We start from the raw sequence: 21,056 nt of genomic DNA, 5'->3' as shown, positions 1-21,056 counted from the left end.
AGGGAAGCCTACAAGCAGATGTCCAATATCTACAAAGTTGTCAGAAAGATGGAGCCAGGCAGGTTCTTTTGAGGTGCATAGCAGGAGAACAAATGGTAATGGTCATAAATTGAAACATGGGAAGTTAGAACTTCATGTAAGGAAAAAAAAAAGTACGATGAAGGTAAACATTAGGATGTTTTAGCCAATGAGGTTACGTTGTGTTCTAACCCCAGCAGGCAGCTAAGTTCCATACAGCTGCTTGGTTACTCTCCTCAAATGGGATGGGGGGGGGTGGGGAGAACTGGAAAGGTAAAAGTGCAAGAACTCATGGGTTGAAATAAAGAGAGTATACTAGGTAAAGCAAAAGCCGTGTTTGCAATCAAAACATTCATTTGCTACTTCCAATTGGAAAGCAGGTGTTCAGCCACTTCCAGGAAAGCAGTGCTTATCACTCATAACGTTTTTTTTGGAAGATAAATGCCATCACTCCAGATGTTCCCCTGCTTTCTCCTTCTTTACCCAGACTATTATTGCTGACCATGATGTTATTTGGTCTGGAATATCTTTTTGATCAGTTTGGGTCAGCTTTCCTGGCTGCATCCCCTTCCAGCTTGTGTGTCCGCAGCCTCCTCTCTAGCAGGGCAGCATGAGAAGCAGGAAAGTCTTTGGATCTGTGTAAGCACTGCTCTGTTACCAGCTAAAAAAGTTGGTGTGTTATCACTGCTGTTTTCTTCAAAAATCCAAAACACAGCATTGTGTGAACCTCTATGAAGAAAATTTACTCTATCCCAGCCAAAACCATGACAGGTTATAGAATCTCAATCCTTAGAGTTTTTCAAGATCCAACTAAATAAACTGGTCTGAATTCAGTGTTGACCTTGCTTTGAGTAGGAGGCTCAACTTGATGACCTCCGGAGGTCCCTTTCAACCTGAATGATTGTGTGATTTTGTGATTTAATTTTGTGGTTATAAATTGAGAAAAATAAATATCCGACTCCTAATCAGTAAAGGCAGATTGAGAATAACTCAAATCCAGAGGATACTCCCCAGGCTAAATCATTTGGAATATTTTACTCCAATTTGGCCTATCTCATTGCCAGAAAACAGACCTTAGTAAATAAGGGCAGGGCCAGGGATGTCTGAACCAAAAGTCTAATTAATGTAGTATTTGAAGTTTTATACTGATCAGAATATCAGTTACTGTGAACTTAAATCACAGTTGCATGGAATATAATATTTTTGTGTTTGGAAATGCATTTGCTTTCATGCTATGCAATGTATTATGTTTAATGTGAGGTTTTATAGTAAATGAAATATAGTCATTCAGAATCTAGAACTGCATGAGTATAAGTTCTGTAAGATACACAACAAAAACCAAGAAGGACTTGTTGTAAGATCTGTGTATTTGTGACTTGTGTATCTTTTTCTGGACCGTGGGAGATGTTTCCTTCCAGCTGGGATTTTTTTCTGAGGTTAGGCAACAAACCCTTTTCTTCAGAAACCAAAGCAGTACTGTTCTTGTGTTTTAAAATGTGGGAAAATAAATTAGTTCTGTATCAAGTTCCTTGATTTACTACTTGTTTTTAGTGAAGGTGTAACTTGTGTATCTCTCTTTTTTTTTTTTTTTTCTACATGCTTAAATTATTTAGGAATTTCTGAGGTATGTATAACAAATAAACCTAGGTGTTGATAATTTGATAGTAGTTCTCTGGATGCAAGGAAAGTGTTGAAGTTGCAGTTTGTGTTCTGGCTTGGGCAATCTGACCGAAATGTCAAGTGTTCTATTTCATTTCATAAACCTTTTTTCTTTTGAACAACGTAGTCAAGAGGAGTTTATCTTGCAGATTGTCAGCTGAAGGCCTTGCTGTCGTCTTTCTTGGCATTATCCCAAACTCCTTGATTTGATGCTTAGTTTCCCAGGCTGTTCTTCATTCCGTCTTCTGATCTAAATTCTTGTCACCTTTCTGATGGAACAACTAGTATAGCTTGAGGGAGGCGATGTTTTTTTATGTCTCTGGTTCTCTGCAAGATATGTTACTTTGTTCAACTTACACATCATACCTTTCATCAGTTGTCTTCAGATTTTCAAACATCAGTTCTGTTTTTGAGGATGCAAGGGGATTTGTGTACTTCAGTATCAAATTCCTAATGCAGTTACTTCTTCACAAAAAGAAGAGGTGATATAGTTTACATTTTCTTTTTTCTTTTTTTTTTTTTCAGTTGTTACTTGAGATCTCTAGAAGCTGCTCTATTTACACTGTCTACTTCTATCTTTCATGGCAGAAATTAATCTTCATTAAGTGTTGTCTTCAGCTCATCGTTTTGGACGATAGTATTTGCCTGAGCAATAATGAATTTGATTAGACAGTGTTATTCTTACTGAAATAAATTGTGGAAAGAAGCGGGGTTAGGGAGAGGGAAGGCACTTGTATCACTGAATAACTGTGGCAGGCACTTTGTGTTGGAGCTGCTTTGCTGCTCCAGCTTTGTTGGGAAAATTGCTGTTGATTGATTGGTTTTCAAGTAGCATGTCTGATTTGTAAATAGAGTTTGGAAGACTAAGATCATTCTAAGTTGGACAAGTAGTTAAGACTGGAAGGAGAGGTACGTATTGTCACCATTGTTCTTTCCTGAACTTTGTATCAAGGTGATGGTGACATCTGCCAGCTCCCTCAGCACTCATGGGTGCATCTAGTCAGGGCACATGGACTTAAGTATGTCCAGTTTGCTTAAGGGTTCCCTGACCTGACCTTCCAATGCTAAGGGTGAGTCCTCTGTTCTTCAGTCCAGCCTTTCCTCATCTCTGGGACCTGGGATTCCTGAAGCTCGTCTTGCCAGTAAAGTAAAGGCACTCAGTACATCAGCCTTTTCCATAACCCGTGTGACAAGATCCACCATTTCCTTCAGCAGTGGGCCCACATTTTCTCTGGTCTTCCTTTTGTCATCTTTGTACTTAGAAAAGCCATTCTTGTTGCCTTTGATATCCCTTGCCAAATTCATTTCCAGTTTGTTTTTTCTGAATTTCATCCCTGGATGTTCAGACAATGTCTCTGTACTCCTCCCAGGTTACCTGTCCTTGCTTCCAACCTCTGTATGCTTCCTTTTTGTTTTTGAGTAAGGCTAGCCTTACTATTGCAGACTGACACAAAGGCAACATTGAGTACCTCAGTCTTTTCTGTCCCATGTAACCAGCTTTTTCTTTTGTCAGTTTCCCTGGGTTTGTTCTCCTGTTTTCTCTTTCTTCTTTCCTTTCTCTGAATATTATGTCCCATAATCTAGGTAAGGTGGGGAAGCAGCAAAGCATCAGTGGCATAAGATACCCTGGCACAGCTGTAGCTCTATTACCAAGAATCTGCATCTTATATATATAACATATAGATTATACATTAGATCTGTATGTAATATTTTAGAAACCTGATGGCAGTCAGAGAAGACTTCCTGAACCAAATCATTTACCATATCATAAAGTTTTTCTAGCAAAATGTTCATTAATGCTAAGAATACTTAGTTATCAAATTAATGAACGAGTTCTGATTGCTACTTAGCTCTTTTCTCACTTTTCTTGGTTACTGTCTGCAGTGGAGAGTCTCTATATCCTATGGAATAAATGAGCAGTTATACACTGTAGTTGTTTTTTCGCGCAATGTTAATGTATTAAATGTAGCAGAGTAAAGATCCATGGTATATACTGCAGATGCTTGAAGAGTTGTTACAGATGCTGTGGGGACTATAATTATGTCTTAGTTGTGGGTATGCTCAAGCTCTACTGTACTATTTCCTTTACATAGTTTTTCACATACAATCATTCATAATGTCTCCCAGCAGACTGGTCCATTCACACTCACTCAGCTCCAGCTTGGCTCATTTCAAACTAAGCAGGAAGCGTCCTCACGACATGAAAGTTTGTTTGTTACCTCACTGCATTATTCACTTCAAACTCTTCTGTCATTGTATACTCCAGGTAGCAATAATATTTGCTTGTATAAAATAAATGATAGTACCTCCTTGGTTCCTGAACTTAAAGTTGCACATACTGCATGTTCTGTTGGTAATATCTGAAAATCTGAAATCTTTCTTTCCTTACTATAAAAATATTTGCTTTTATATTGTTAAGTTTTCAGCTGTGTCTTTTACCAGGAAACTGACAATATGACCAAAGTGAAGATATTTGCTTTACTGAAGACCTGAAGGCAATCCTGTATCTTAGTTCTGGAGAACTCACATTATTTCAGACAAATAGAAATAGTGACCAATCTGTATCTTATATCCAATAACACACTGTAGTGTGTATGTTAATGAGACATTGTGGATTGATTCTCATCATGTTTAACTCATTTATTCAGTGATTTAGTTCTGTTGTACTCAAAATGTTTTTTTTTTTGGCCTATACTTGGGTTGTTGAGAAGTTACCAGTTTATTAACAGAATCATCATGACACTAATTTTTTTTTGTTAGTTTTAAAAATGATGATTTGGATTAAGACAGTTGATAACTTGTGTGGAGAGGGAAAAGATGTAATGGAGGAATTGAGTCTAATATGAAGATTCTTAATGATTTAATAGTATACAGAAAAACTGTGAAAGACAGATTTGGAATTTGCTTTCTAATTTATTTGCATTTAAGGAATTATGGTTTGCCTTTTTTAGTTCATACAGAAATTAGGAGGGAAGAGAGAGTATCACTTTCAAAGATGTTGGCTTGAACTTGCAGGTAACTCTGGAGATAAAAATCCTTGCAGAAGCTGGGCAGTTAGCATGAATTCAGATAACTGGCTTGCACATTATACACAGTAATGTAAGAGTGTTAACAGGTGTTACAGAAATATCTGCGGAGTTAAAATGGGTACTTTTTGTTAACTTACCATTCTATTGGCCTGTTTTTACTGATGGGTTTTTCTTTAAACAGGATTTGTGAATAAGTAATGTGAAACGCGAGAAGCACATAATATTGGTTGATCCCAAAACACAGGATTTTATTTCTATTGATCATATTTGATTAGTGAAAATGAGCAAAAAATTTAGGTATTTACCTGAATTGATTTTATTTTGTCCATCATTTTCCCCCTCTATAAATGTGATCTCATGGTACTGCTGTATGATACTGGCTATGCATTACTGCTGTGTTTTGTGTTACAAATTATTACTGATAACCTACTAAAAAGATGGAGAATTCATTTGCTCTGATCACAAGAGAAAAATCCATGGGGAAAAAAATACCAGTGAAGAAAATGTCACAAATTTTATAGACATGATAAAAATTAATTTCTTCAGTCATTTTAAAAGCTTGGTGGTGTGTTTGTGTGTTGGTTATGCCCACTATAGGACTGAGATCGTGAAATTATTTTGGTGTTTACTCTTGTGGGCCAATACTATGATACAAAGTATTGATTTTGAATTGTGTGAATTTGATGTGCCACCATTTGCTGCATTTTCAGGTGGCATTAATTTGCAGTAGCGAGTCCTTCTGATGCTATTTTCGATAAGTCAGGAGCATTAGCATAATATTTTTCTAAGCATCCACTTTTGGTGGTGGGAAGAGTTATGATTGTTTTGAATTAAATAAGAAGAAAGTGTGACTATTTCTTCTTCCCTTCTCCAATACAGTTCTACATATTGCTATTAAAGTCTGTGGAAAATGTGCTGGCATGCCACAATGAAAAGTTAGAAGGGAATTTGTGCAGAGTTGGTGGGTTGCATGCTGTTACCCCAACAATTCAAGACAGTCTGCCTCTTAAAAGGGTAGCAGAAAATACATCAATTTCAGTGTAATTAGAATTAAATTAAATCAGTTTGAGGTTTCCTTTTTGTACCCTCCCTGCAGCGGATCTCACACATCGTCTTACTGTGGATCTTACATAGTACCCTTTTGGGAGGTGTTATCCTCACCCTTCTCAGTATTTGCAAACATGTCCAACATTTTGACAGAAAAGCAGGGTATGTTAAGAACACTCTTTATTTATGCCAACAATGATTCAATTACATGGAAATGACTTAGGAAATAATTCAGCTAAAAAGATCTAAAAGAAGTGCTAATGCAATTGTCAGTCAGCAACAAGCAGCTGGAAGTTGGGTGGCCAAAAACCATCCTTGCTGTCACAGTAATTTCAGGATGTCTCTCTGCCCTTTAACATTTCTGGGGACCACACCTCTCAGAAGCTCACTAGGCATTCTGATCAGTCTGATCTACAGTGATTTGATTCACAGGGGCCTAGTGAAAGAAAATGAGCCTGGAGTCACTTGGTTTTAGATTGTAAGAAAACATCCCAAGTTCAATCCCATTTTCTTATTGTCATCATTAAAGCTTTATTTGGTCTATTCCTGAAGGCATGTGCATTTTTAACACTAAAGCATGTGTTGTCTTATGCATAAATTCTTTATAGTGATGTTTCATCATGTAATAATGACAAAACTGAAAAGACTGAAACACTGCTGAATAATAAATTGCCTGTTACGTTTGTATTGTGTCCACAATGCGTGCCTCCTTATCAGTATTATCTGGAAAGATCATCAAGGCTTTGATCACGAAATAAAGTAAAAATGTGCCAAGTGTCTGGTTGTGTCAGCATTCTGATGTGAGATTTGTTCCATCACAGGGCAAGGAGGTGAAAGTCCTCTGAAGGTCACTTTACTGAAATTTCAAACTTCTAAATTAATTTGATTCCTGTCTATATATATGTGTACAGATATATATATTAAAAAAAAAAAAGGAAGAACAAAAATAAAACAACCAAAAAACTCTGAAATCGTGCATGCCATACACAAGAATTCTACACAATTCGGCTGCAGTGACCATAATATGCTGGAGTTCAGGATCTTGCGAGGAGGAAGCAGGGAAAGAAGTAGGATTGCAACCCTGGACTTCAGGAGAACAAACTTTGGCCACTTCAGGGATCTACTTGGAAGAATCTACTTGGTTAGGGCCCTAGAAGAAACGGGGGTTGAAGACAGCTGGTCAATATTCAAGCATCACTTCCTCCAAGCTCAAGATCCAGTGCATCCCTATGAGTAAGAAGGCAAGCAAAGGGGGCAGGAGACCTGCATGGATGGGAAGGGAGCTCCTGGCAATGCTCAGATAGAAGAAGGCATGTGGAAAAAGGGACAGACCACTTGGGAGGAATATAGGGACACTGTTAGAGTATGCAGGGATGCAACGAGGAAGGCCAAGGCCCATTTGGAATTAAGTCTGGCAAGGGATTTCAAAGACAATAAGAAGGGCTTCTTCAAATACATCAGTAGAAAAAGGAAGACCAGAGGAAATGTAGGCCCACTGCTGAAGGAGGCAGGTGCCCTGGTGACAAAGGTTACAGAGAATGCAGAGTTGCTGAATGCCTTTTTTGCTTCAGTCTTTACCGCTAAGATCAGCCCTCAGGAATCTCAGACCCTGGAGACAAAAGACAAAGTATGGAGGAAGGAGGACATGGCCTTGGTCGAAGAGGATCGGGTCAGAGATCATTTAAGCAAGCTTGATATCCACAAATCCATGGGTCCTGATGGAATGCACCCACAGGTGCTGAGGGAGCTGGCCAGTGTTATTGCTAGGCCACTCTCTGTCATCTTTGAAAGGTCGTGGAGAACAGGAGAGGTGCCTGAGGAATGGAAGACAGCCAGTGTCATGCTAGTCTTCAAAAAGGGGCAAGAAGGAAGACACGGACAACTACGGGCCAGTCAGCCTCACCTCCATCCCTGGAAAGGTGATGGAACAGCTTTTCCTGGAGGCCATTTCCAAGCATGTGGAGGATAAGGTGATCAGGAGTAGTCAGCATGGATTCACCAAGGGGAAATCATGCTTAACCAATCTGATGGCCTTCAATGATAAGATGACTAGCTGGATAGATGAGGGGAGAGTGGTGTCTGTGGTATTGTAGTGGGTTTATGTGGGAAGGTTTTGGTAGCAGGGGGCCATAGGAGTGGCTTCTGTTAGAAGAATCTAGAAGCTGCCCCATGTTAGGTAAGGGCCCCACTGTTGACCAGAGACGAGCCAATAAGTGATGTTGTTTGCACTTCTGTGAGAGCATATTTAAGACAGGGGAAAAAAACCGCTGTGACACACAGCAGCTGGGAGAGTGAGAGGCGCAGGCGCCAAGGTCAGTGAAGAAGGAGGGGGAGAGGTGCTCCAGGCACCAGAGCAGAAGTCCCCTGCAGCCTCTGGTGAGGACCATGGTGGAGCTGGTTGTCCCCCTGCAGCCCATGGAGTACCACGGTGGAGCAGGGTTCCATGCTACAGCCCGTGGAGGAGACCACGGTGGAGCAGGTGGACCTGCACTGACAGAGACTGCGGCCTGTGGAAGACCCCTGCCGGAGCAGATTCCGGGCCAGAGCTGTAGCCCGTGGAGAGGAGACCACGCAGGAGCAGGTGATCTGGCAGGAGCTGCTGCCCGTAGGGGACCCAGGTTGGAGCAGTTTGCTCCTGAGGGATGGACCCCATGGTACGGACCCATATCTGGAGCAGTTCTTGAAGAGCTGCTGCCTGTGGGAAGCCCACACTGGATCAGTTTGGCAAGGACTGCATCCCGTGGGAGGGACCCCACAGCACACGGGACGAGAGTGACCGAGAAGGAGCGGCAGCGAAGAAGCGCTATAGACTGACCATAACCCCCATTCCCCTGTTCCACTGTGCCGCTCGGGGGGAGGAGGTGGAAGAGGGTGGATGGGGGGGGCAGGTGCTTTTGGTTTCTTTCCTTTGTTTCTCATTTCTCTAGCTTGTTATTAATAAGCAATAAATCTTACTGTCTCCCTATGCTGAGTCTGTTTTGCCTGTCATGATAATTGTTGAGTGATCTCCCCGTCCTTATCTCAACCCTTGAGCCCTTTTCATCATATTTTCTCCCCATTCCTCTTTGAGGAGGGGGGGAGTGAGAGAGCGGTCGTGGTGGAGCTCGGCCGTCCACACGAGTAAAACCACCAGAGGTCTACCTTGACTTCAGCAAGGCTTTTGACACTGTCTCCCATAACATCCTCATAGACAAGCTCAGGAAGTGTGGCCTAGATGAGTGGATGGTGAGGTGGATTGAGAACTGGCTGGATGGCAGAGCTCAGAGTGTTGAGCTTGGTGGTACAGAGTCTAGTTGGGGGCATGTAGCTAGCGGTGTCCCCCAGGGGTCAGTACTGGGTCCAGTCTTGTTCAACTTATTCATCAAGGACCTGGAACAGAGTGCACCCTCAGCAAGTTTACTGAGGACACAAAGCTGGGAGGAGTGACTGATACCCCAGAGGGCTGTGCTGCCATTCAGAGATACCTCACCAGGCTGGTGGGATGGGCTGAGAGGAACCTCATGAAGTTCAACAAGGGTAAGTGCAGGGTCATGCACCTAGAGAGGAATAACCCCAAGCACCAGTGCAGGCTTGGGGCTGACCTGCTGGAGAGCAGCTCTGCAGAGAGGGGCCTGGGAGTCCTGGTGGACAGCAAGCTGACCATGGGCCAGCAATGTGCCCTTGTGGTCAAGAAGGCCAACGGTATCCTGGGGCGCATTCAGAAGAGTGTTGCCAGCAGGTCAAGGGAGGTGATCCTCCCCCTCTGCTCAGCCCTGGTGAGGCCTCACCTGGAGTATTGTGTCCCGCTCTGGGCTCCCCGGTACAAGAGGGACATGGAGCTACTGGAGTGAGTTCAGAGGAGTTCTAAGATGATTAGAGGACTGGAGCATCTGTCACACGAGGACAGGCTGAGAGAACTGAGCCTGTTCAGCCTGGAAAAGAGAAGACTGAAGGGAGACCTCATATCTAAATTTAGATATCTAAAGGGAAGGTGTCAAGAGGATGGAACCAGGCTCTTTTCAGTGGTGCCCAGCAACAGGACAAGAGGCAGAAGGCACAAACTGAAGCACAGGAAGTTCCACCTGAATATGAGGGGCACTTCTTTACTGTGAGGGTGGCAGAGCACTGGGACAGGTTGCCCAGAGAGGTTGTGGAGTCTCCTTCTCTGGAGATATTCAAAGCCTGCCTGGATGCCATCCTGCACAGTGTTTTCTAGGTGATCCTGTTCGGCAGGGGGGATTGGACTGGGTGATCTTCAGAGGTCCCTTCTAACTTCGGCCATTCTGTGAAAATTCTGTCCAATATGAAATCTGAATATTACATCTTAATTTCAGATCTACACTATTTAGAATTTTCAGAGCTTCCTTTTTCTTTCTTACGTCTAGAGCATTAATTTTTTAACTCGGCCTCACCTCGAGTACTGTGTGCAGTTCTGGGCACCACAGTACAAAAAGGACGTGAAACTATTGGAGCGTGTCCAGAGATGGGCTACAAAGATGGTGAAAGGCCTAGAGGGGAAGACGTACGAGGAGCGGCTGAGGTCACTTGGCCTGTTCTGCCTGGAAAAGAGGAAGCTGAGGGGAGACCTCATCGCAGTCTACAGCTTCCTCACGAGGGGGAGTGGAGAGGCAGTCACCGATCTTTTCTCTTTAGTAGCAAGCGATAAGACCTGTGGGAATGGGGTCAAGCTGCAACAGGGGATGTTCAGGCTGGATATCAGGAAGAGGTTTTTCACCAAGAGGGTTGTCGTGCACTGGAACAGGCTCCCCAAGGACATAGGCACAGCACCAAGCTTGTCAGAGTTTAAGAAGTGTTTGGACTGTGCACTTAGTCATATGGTCTGAGTTTCTGGGTGGACCTGTGTGGAGCCAGGAGTTGGACTTGATGATCCTTATGTGTCCCTTCCAACTTGGGATATTCTGTGATTCTATGAATTTTAAGAGTAGTTACATACACTCATTAAACTCGTGTTCCTGTGGAAAATAAGTATTTATACAGAGGATTTGTAAAGAATTGACATTATCGTTGCTTGTCAAATGAATATGCTGTTCTTCTTTGAATGTTTCTCTGGTGTTCAGAGCCAAAGCTTGAAACTCAGGAACTTTGGTGCATCTCCATTGTTAGATGGTAAATCAATTAATATACTTCCAGAATGAATTTTTTAAAGTGATCTTTTGTGGCCTTATTTGATAGTACAAGGAACAAGTGCACATCCCATTGACTGATACATCAAAAAGATTTTGAAATGGTATTTTACAGACTTGCAGAAGAAAATGCCAGAGATCCTTAGAAAGAATTGAAAGTCACTATTGCAAATGGGCACGTAAAGCAGGCACTGTTGCATAGCATTTACATCAAACTTCATCAGATTGGATGAAGCCCTTACCTGGAAGGAATGTGGCCGTAGGAACTTAAACTTTTGTATAGGTACTCACGATAATGCACTTTCATTCTCTCTTCTAACTCTTTCACAGGCATAGTTTTGTTTGTGTCAGTTCTAGCACTCTGATTCCTTACTATTAGTTCTTTACTAATGATTCATTTCCTTTACTTTAGGGAATATTTAAAGTAGATACTCTAGTGTTGGATGGGATCTTCATGTTCATGGTTATACCTCTGTGTTCGTAGTTGTACCCATTTGGCTTGTGACTTTGGACAAATTACTAATTCTGAAAAACTTGAGAAATTTATTGTAAGAAGACAGACTAAATTTTTTGCTTTGCACCTTGATTTGCCCAACAATGCCAGTGAGGGGTACTGTACTGACAGGAGCAGCCATAAATATGACCTGGCCCTAATGGGAACAATACTGACAGAAAATGTCTGCTAAAACACTCACAGAAGAAAATGCCTTCCAGCCTGAAAATTGCTTGACCCATGAACCAGGAGTATATTTGGAAGGTACCACTGGCCTCCTGAGGTGCAGCTGAGTACCTAAGAAATGGGGACATCCTGAGGATACCATCCACAAAGGTAAAAATAAGGAACTGGAGCAGCAACTTACCATCTGAAAAGCAGAAAATAGTCTGGGAAAAGTAAAAACGTTTTGTATGAGAGAATAGGAAATCTCATCTATTGGTTCTTTCAGGTGAAACAAATTAGCAGCATCTGTTGGCTGCTCTAAGAGGTGGTATCCTATGCCCTCTTATGTCTCAGAGATATAAAAATTGCTGTTTTTCTGTCCAGAATGGAACCTTTCTCTCTGAAAAATGCCCTGTGCTGTACAAACTTTCCTTTCCTATAGGACATCCTGAACAAATTTTGCCTTTGCTGTGGAGGCCTGTTTGTCTCCAAACTCTGTAATGCAGATTATATTTGAAGCAAAACTTTGTTATTTGTTTGGTCCTGCTCCTGAGCCTATTTCTGATTATCTGTCTCTCCTGAGTTTTTTGGTTTGTTTGTTTGTTTGTTTGTAATTAGACCATTTTGAGGTCAGTATTTTGTAATTAGATCCCTCTGAGGTTGATTTGGCATTGCCCTTCCCTCCCACCTCCACTTCTGAGATCGGTTTGATGCGATATCAGTAGTTTTATTAAAGTTGTATTTATGTACATAATCTGCCATAAGTAGTCAATATTTATAACCCGTCATGTGTAGTTGTTATAATATTGATAACTTCACAATCCATAAGTATATTCAGTACAATAGTGTTGATAACTTGTTGAACCTATGCTAATCTGTATTTGCTACTATATTACTATTTTTTACTGCGTCTAATTGCCTTCATACCTCTAATTGCTGCTACTATTAATCTGTACTATTCCCCAGATATCTACTACATATAAACATTTGTTTTCTGGTAATATTGTAATAGCTTTTTATCTATATACAATGCTTGCCTTTTTAATCATAGTGTATTTGCTAGTGGTAATTTGTGGTAATGTAGCTGTGAACATGTAGCCCATGGAGAGGAGACCACGCAGGAGCAGGTGACCTGGCAGGAGCTGCTGCCCGTGGGGGACCCAGGTTGGAGCAGTTTGCTCCTGAGGGATGGACCCCATGGTACGGACCCATATCTGGAGCAGTTCTTGAAGAGCTGCTGCCTGTGGGAAGCCCACACTGGATCAGTTTGGCAAGGACTGCATCCCGTGGGAGGGACCCCACAGCACAGGGGACAAGAGTGACCGAGAAGGAGTGGCGTAGAAGCGCTATAGACTGACCATAGCCCCCGTTCCCCCACACCGCCTGGGGGAGGAGGTGGAAGAGGGCGGGTGGGGGGCAGGTGCTTTTGGTTTCTTTCCTTTGTTTCTCGTTTCTCTAGCTTGTTATTAATAAGCAATAAATCTTACTGTCTCCCTATGCTGAGTCTGTTTTGCATGTCATGATAATTGTTGAGTGATCTCCCCGTCCTTATCTCAACCCTTGAGCCCTTTTCATCATATTTTCTCCCCGTTCCTCTTTGAGGAGGGGGAGTGAGAGAGTGGTTGTGGTGGAGCTCGGCCGCCCACCCGAGTAAAACCACCACACACTGTTGTTGCATTTAAAGTAGTTCTGACGGATCTTTAACGGAAATCTTATTGTTATATCTTTTCTCATTTAAAGGCTTTTCTCAGCATGGGATGCTTTCTCTTCAGTATTTTTTCTGTTAGAATACATAGTGAAAATGAATATCCTCATTCTATAGAATTCCTTCTATCATATTTTTGAATCCTTGTTATGCTTTTTTAGTACTTACTGCTTTCTCTCTCTCTTTTCTTTTTCTGTTTTTTGTTTGTTTGTTTGTTTTTCTGTTCACTTTTCACAGTGAGCTTATTTCACTGTGACGTGGAGCTTTGGAGTTAAACACTAGATCATATTTTTCTCTTCAACCAATTCTGTAGAATTATTCTGTAAAAAATATGACCATCTCAGCATTTTTTAATGCAAAACATCTGAGTTTACTTACTTATGGTGTCAGTGATATCTATGTATCTCAACGCAATTAAACTGATGTACACAGATGTTGTGTATTGTTATTCAAAGTAATACTTTGTTTATTTACTCTTTAAAATATTTCCATCTTTTGTTTTTCTGCTTCATTTCAGTTGCTCTTGCAGGGCTTCACAAACAAACAAAACAGTTTTATTCAAGAAAATCTGAATGTTTCATTTTATTGGACCAATAATAAGTATATATAATTTCATATAATAATTTCAGACTTTTTGCAAAGATGGCCCTTTCAGTAGAAAGGAACTGAATAACTGAGCAGAAGTTTCTAATCAAATTTAGTGGAGTTACAGACTATGAATTTGTTCTTAATGGTGTTACATGGCCTTTCATAATGAAAGTGAACAGGTTTTGTTTGATACTCATTGTTTTTTGTTTTACTTTGAACATGGAACTCTTAGAAAACAAATAATTTTATTCATTTCAACTTGAATTCCATTCAAAAACAATAGATCTGTGGTGCAGGTTCTGTATGGTGTTGCTCTGTAATATCTGCAAGATAAGGTTCATGATGTCTTTGTTTTAAATCACATTGGAAAACTGGTGCAGAAAACACATCATCTACAGTACAGTCTGATTTAAGATCATTCAGGTGAAGAATGAGGGAGGAGGGAAAGTTTTTCATAGTTTTACTCATTGATGATTTGAAAAAGCAGTGCTGCTTGTTGATAGGAGTTAAATGCTGAGAATTTAATGAAGTGTTCATATTGCAGACATTGTAAACCATAGGAGAAGCATTTTTATATAAAGGCAAAAAAAAATAGAATGTTTCTGTCTACAGATATTATTACATACCACTGTGGCTAAAATAGTTTTATTTGAAAAACATATTCAGAATGCCTTATGCAAGAAGACTTCCTGAGAACCTTAAGAATTAAAAAAGATGAAAAGATAGAAAAAGATGTGCTGAGCAGGATAAGGGTTTGATATTCTGAGAAAGCTGAATCTTATAATCAAAACTTTGAAATGTATTAGTAACCTAGTCAGTAGGTAACATTACAGCAACATTTTAAAGTTACAATCTTGTTTTTATCTTTACTAAGAGAGTGCTTCAGAAGTCCTACTGTTCACAGATGTACCAAAAAAAAAAAACACACACAAAAAAAACAAACAAAAAACCACAGAGAAATCACAGAAACAAAATGGAAAAAAAAAAAAAAAAAAAAGAAAAGAAAACAGAACCATTTAGAATGATCTGGGAAGTACTAAAGTAAAATTAAGAAATAAAAAAGTTTAATATTCAGAACAAGTTGAATTGAGCATATATACAATATCCAAAAATTCTAGAGGTGTACATTTCTTCATGAAAGATAGCAAAAATGAGGAAAATACTTGGTCTTTACTTTCTTAATATTATGTCATGTGTATATGTTGTATATAATCTTTTCATATTTTTGTACAGGAAAAGCATAAGCAGGAGTTAGAAGATATGAGACAAGCTGGACATGAAGCTTTGAGTATTATTGTTGAAGAATTCAAGGTAAACAAGTTGTCAAGTTAGCACAATTTCCAGTGTAACATCATATAATAAGTATGCACTACCGGCAGTCTTCTTTAGTATTAGCTAGTTTGGTTGCTCGGCCTCTTTCATTATAAAACTGTATTTTCAGTTGTTTACAATTTATTCTGTTTGACCTGAAATTTTACATGACATGTTTTTTCACTCTGCACGTTGGGAAACTTCAGATAAAGCATGTTAGCCAAGTGATGAAACTTAAAACTGGAACAAAACAAAAATTCTCAGTCAGTTGTGGTAAACTTCAGTTTTGATTGTTTATCACATTAGTTACATTTTGGACCTCTCCAGTCTCAACAACCTGTACTTGAAGGAAAGCAGCCTTACAGAGCAATTGAGCAGTTTTGTTTGTTTGTTTTGTTTTATTGATACAGCACTAAGATAAGAAGATCAGTATAAATTAAGGCAGAATCTGTAAACCTCTCATGCTGTTCCTATTTGTGCTGAGCCAGTAAGATACAAGAACTGGACGTTATTGTGGAGGATAAATGTGTCTTTTGTACTGTTACTAAAACTTGCTAATAAGAAATGCAGAAAACTGATTCAAAAACAGAGATTATTATTATTTCAGATAAAAACTGAATCATCTTAGGTGAATCATCAGGTGTAGGAATGGCAAAGGATTCTAATTAGACTTAATAGAGGTAAAGAAGATCCGACTAGACAAAGAAACTGATAATAGGAAATGGAAGATAAAGCTCTTGCTGAGAATGTTAAGGGAGACATGAAACCTGGTATGCAATTGGAAGCTGGGAACACTAAACTGACAAAGTTGTTAGTCAGGTTTGGAATGGAACTGGCAAACTAAAAAGGATTGGATTGAGGCTGTGTCATCTGATTCAAGCAATAAACTGAAAGCTTGAGTCTAGAAGCTGATCAAGAAGCCTGCAATACTTTGCTGGGGAGGGTAGGCTTCTTTATTTTCAGGAAATATCCAAAACTTACTCACAATGTATTTTTCTTTCCGGAGTTGTCAGGATCTGCAGCTCCAGGAGAGCCATCTGTGCCAGATTGCAAGTCGGCCACAAAATTTGAAATCTAAATGCTATTCAAAAAGGTGGTTTGTTTTTCTGTTTGTTTGTTTTGTTTGGCCTCTGCTCCTTATGTGTAAGGTAGGCCTACCAAGTTTCAAATCTCAGAAAGTTATACTATGTAGAGGACCTGCTGATGCTTTGTGGACCACCGACTTGAAGACAGTCTGTAGCAGGCTTCAGAAAAGTATAAAACATGAAACAGATTTTCAACAACTTGTAACAAGAATACCATTTAATAATTTTGCTAATAACTGTTAGCAGTGTTCTAGTCAATATTGAAATTGGACTATCTGTAGAAAAATGTCTTTCTTCATCAATATAACTTATATTAATTTCATTAAAAGGGAACCTATTCAGAAAGAAGTTTCAAAAGTTTTCATTCCTGAGAGAAGTTAAGCATGTTCATTGGTGATGTCCCTTTTCTCCAGACCTTCCTCATTTTGCTTCAGGAGAATTGTTGCATTTCTTTTCCCTTCTTCTTACTCCTTTGGGATTTTATTTATTTATTTATTTATTCTTACAATGGAAGTTCTCAAATGACAGAATCATAGAATGGTTTAGGTTGGAAGGGATCTCTGGAGGTCAACTGTTACAGCCCCTCTGCTCAAGCAGGGCCACCTAGAGCAGGTCACCCAGAACCATGTCCAGACTACTTTTGAATATCTCTGAGGAGGGAGACTTCACAACCTCTCTAGGCAACCTGTTCGAGTGCTCTGTCAACTGCACAGAACACAAGTGCTTCCTGATGTTCAGAGGTAACCTCCCGTGTTCCAGTTTGTGCCCATTGCCTCTTGTCCTGTCACCGGGTACCACTGAAAAGAGCCTAGGCTCTGCGCTCTGTTTGCACCCTTCCTTCAGGTATTTGTTGATGAGTTCCGTCCCCCCCCCCCCCCCCCAAATCTTCTCTTCTCCAGGCTGAACAGTCACAGCTCTCTCAGCCTTTCCTCATAGGAGAGAGAAATGAGTGTGTCCTTCAGAATGTCCACTTTGGATGGCCCACCAAACACATGGTGTATATCATCCTTTCTCACTTCCATTTCATACTGGCTGGGTATAAAATATCTGGCTGTTTCCATGTGACCTTATTTTGAAAAAAACAGTGAGCCATTTGTAACTGTGGCTTTTATGTTTCCTCCTTTTTATTTCTGAAATATAAGCAAATTGTGAAATGCAAAAATTCTATAGTAGTGAATGAATAGTCTTCACCATTTCAATGCCTTTGTGTGAGCTAAAGGAGAGTTTTGCATGGATAACATTGTCCTTTTTAAGGCATAACCTCTTCATGTATAGCTGGGTAAAGGGATATACTTATGTGCTATATTGTTTTTTTAAAAAATATTTTACAAGTCAACATCAGCTCTGAAGATCTGATTTACCATCTGGAAAAGAGGATTTACATTTTTCAGTTTCTATGATTTGGTACAAAAGATTAGGCTTTTAATTGAATACTGTGATTCTAAGAAATATTTATATTTAGCATATTATTTCTCGTAGACTGTTTATATTCAAGTTACATAAAGACATTCTTTAATACCAGGGAACCGTGGCATGAATATACTTCATACAAGTCTTCCTGTTGCCTCATTGGTTAGTTGCCATATTTTTGTCAATGAGATCACAGTACTCCGAGGAGAAATAACATCAGATATGCCAGCCTCTGTGTAAAATACTGCTACCAACCTTTTCTGCAAACATGCAATGGGTTAGCAGGAAAATCAAAAAAGTATGCTAGCTTAAATATATATATTTCTCTTACAGCTTAAATACCTTTTTAGTAAGCCTTTACCATGTGGGGGAAAAGACGTGGAATTACAGTGAAGTGAATCATTAGAGAATTTAGTGAAGGCAAACCTGTTCTATGGTTTTGAGAAGAATCTCATGGATTCTTTTAAATTCTTCATTCATGGTTAATATTTCAATACGGAACAAGGGTTAAGATTTTTTTTTTTATCCTGAAGTGAATGAGTCATAGAATCATAGAATATCTGAGTTGGAAGGGACCCACAAGGATCATCAAGTCCAACTCCTGGGTCTCCAAAAGGACCACCCAAAAAAACAGGCTCTATGTCTAACAGTGTTGTCCAAACGCTTCTTGAACTCTGGCAGGCTTGGTACTGTGACCACTGCCCTGTCCCAGTGCCTGACGACCCCCTGGGTGCAGAACCTTTCCCTAACACCCAGCCTGACCCTCCCCTGTCCCAGATCCATGCCATTCCCTCAGGTCCTGTCGCTGTCCCCAGATGGCAGAGCTCAGTGCCTGCCCCTCCGCTCCCCTCGTGAGGCAGCTGCAGGCTGCCATGAGGCCTCCCCTCAGCCTGTTCTGCTCTAGGCTGAACAAACCAAGGGACCTCAGCCACTCCTCACATGTCTTCCCCTCTAGGCCCTTCACCATATTTGTTTCCTTTGGACACTCCTTTTTTCTCTTTTTTTTTTTTTTTTTTTTCTCCTTTGGACACTAACATTTTTAACACTGCTGTCTCATGCTCATGAGTGAGGAGCCTTACATATAGCATTTGTTTAGTTTAAGAGTGTAAAATAAATCTGATTAATCCTTTTAGTGAAATATAAATTGTGGAAGTTACTGACTTTCTTATTTCACTTATGATTAGCCATGCTTCATTTAGTGTTGAAATATGTCTTCTTTAGGGCTTAAGACTCTGCTACACTAGTACAAATAATTTGTATGAAGAAGTGGTTTCCATTTTTAGTAATTTTAAAATATCAACTAATTCATCCACCATTTCCTTGAGTGTAGAACGTCATCTAACATTGTCTAGTGATTTGTTTAAAAAGTGTAGGAAGGAAAACCTTACTTACAATTACCGTAGTCCTATTTTGCATTTCTTGGGTTTTAATAAAACAAACTGATGTGGATTATTTCAGTAAAATGCTTGTTCATGGCCCAAATTAGGTTCTGTTGAAGTCATGACTATTGGAATTATGACACATCCTCTCAGATACTAGCCAATTATCACTTTCCAGTACCATCTCAAGCAAAGTTCTTCTAGTATGTGTGAATGTAATGCCAGAATCATTCATCATTAGCTCTATAAAATAATCCCAGAATCCTCTTAATTAGGTGTTGAAACTCTGTGTAGAACAACAGTGAACTACTTGCTTGTTCTGTATTCCTGGTGTAAAAAAGTCTTCCTGTTGATAAACATGTGAGAGTGTCTTTCTTTTGGTGCACAAAGCAAAAGATTTGTTTTGTTTGTTTGTTTGTTTTTTGTTGTTGTTTTTTTTTTGTTTTTGTTTGTTTGTTTTTAACTACAAGGTTTGATTTGATTAGTAATCAAAAGGTCATATTATTGTTAAATTTAGAGCAGATTATTACTCTTTGCAGATTTATTGTGGTGGCCTTTTTGTTCTGTTATATCTTTCATTATGTGAAAATGAGTTACATTTTCTGATAGATCACTGCCCCATATTTTGAGGAATGTTTTCTTCTAAAAGAGACAATATTTCACAGAATCATAGAGTCACAGAATCGTCTAGGTTGGAAGAGACCTCCAAGATCACCTAGTCCAACCTCTAACCTAACATTAACAAGTCCTCCATTAAACCACATCACTAAGCTCTAAATCTAAACGTCTCTTAAAGACCACCAGGGATGGTGACTCAACCACTTCCCTGGGCAGCCCATTCCAGTGCCTAACAACCCTTTCAGTAAAGAAGTTCTTCCTAATATCCAACCTAAACCTCCCCTGGCGCAACTTTAGCCCATTCCCCCTCGTCCCCCTCGCTACAGCCTCCTTTAAGGTACCTGTAGAGTGTAATAAGGTCGCCCCTGAGCCTCCTCTTCTCCAGGCTGAACAATCCCAGCTCCCTCAGCTGCTCCTCGTAAGACTTGTTCTCCAGACCCCTCACCAGCTTTGTTGCCCTTTTCTGGACTCGCTCAAGCACCTCCATGTCCTTCTTGTAGCGAGGGGCCCAAAACTGAACACAGTACTCGAGGTGCGGCCTCACCAGAGCCGAGTACAAGGGGACAATCACTTCCCTAGACCTGCTGGCCACACTGCTTCTTATGCAAGCCAGGATGCTGTTGGCCTTCTTGGCCACCTGAGCACACTGCTGGATAATATTCAGTTGACTATCAACCAATACTCCCAGGTCCTTCTCTGCCAGGCAGCTTTCTAACCACTCATCTCCTAGTCTGTAGCTCTGCTTGGGGTTGTTGCACCCCAGGTGCAGGACCCGGCACTTGGCCTTGTTGAACTTCATACAGTTGGCCTCAGCCCATTGGTCCAGCCTATCCAGATCCTCCTGCAGAGCCTTCCTACCCTCGAGCAGATCGACACACGCACCTAACTTGGTGTCACCTGCAAACTAACTGAGGGTGCACTCAATCCCCTCATCCAGATCATCGATAAAGATATTAAAGAGGACTGGCCCCAGTACTGAGCCCTGGGGGACTCCAGTAGTGACCGGCCTCCAACTGTATTTGACTCCATTCACCACAGCTCTTTGAGCCCAGCTATCCAGCCAGTTTTTAACCCAACGAAGCGTACGCCACTCCAAGCCGCAAGCAGCCAGTTTCTTGAGGAGAATGTTGTGGGAAATGGTATCAAAAGCCTTACTGAAGTCAAGGTAGACCACATCCATAGCCTTCCCCTCATCCACCAAGCGCATCACTTGGTCATAGAAGGAGATCAGGTTCGTCAAGCAGGACCTGCCTTTCATAAACCCATGCTGACTGGGCCTGATTGCCTGGTTGCCCTTCAAGTGCCGCGTGATGACATTCAAGATAATCTGCTCCATGAGCTTCCCTGGCACTGAGGTCAAACTAACAGGCCTATAGTTCCCCGGGTCTACCCTCCGGCCCTTCTTGTAGATGGGTGTCACATTTGC

At 40.7% G+C, this 21,056-nt stretch overlaps 2 protein-coding genes across 3 annotated transcripts in view; both read left to right on the top strand.

The window, feature by feature from the left end:
• The window catches only part of CCDC91 (coiled-coil domain containing 91), a 165,849-nt gene that overhangs the window by 61,097 nt on the left and 83,696 nt on the right, over positions 1-21,056 (top strand). For both annotated transcript variants that reach the window (XM_040545004.1, XM_040545006.1), the window contains exon 9: positions 15,061-15,138. In XM_040545004.1, the coding sequence (XP_040400938.1) occupies positions 15,061-15,138 (78 nt within the window). The remainder of the gene's footprint in view (positions 1-15,060; positions 15,139-21,056) is intronic.
• LOC121063970 lies at positions 6,662-8,850 on the top strand. The gene is made up of 2 exons (XM_040545007.1): positions 6,662-7,733; positions 8,839-8,850. Exon 1 carries the CDS (start codon positions 7,021-7,023, stop codon positions 7,720-7,722), a length of 702 nt encoding a protein of 233 aa, XP_040400941.1. The 5' UTR covers positions 6,662-7,020; the 3' UTR covers positions 7,723-7,733; positions 8,839-8,850.

Source organism: Cygnus olor, chromosome 1 (assembly GCF_009769625.2).
Source record: "Cygnus olor isolate bCygOlo1 chromosome 1, bCygOlo1.pri.v2, whole genome shotgun sequence".
Lineage (NCBI taxonomy): Eukaryota > Metazoa > Chordata > Aves > Anseriformes > Anatidae > Cygnus > Cygnus olor.
Note: the sequence above shows the minus strand (reverse complement) of the source record. Positions and strands in the feature narration are given on the sequence as shown.

Bases quoted from the DNA above. Each gene is read 5' to 3' on its own strand.
- LOC121063970 (XM_040545007.1), top strand. From the start codon at position 7,021: ATGGATGGGAAGGGAGCTCCTGGCAATGCTCAGATAGAAGAAGGCATG.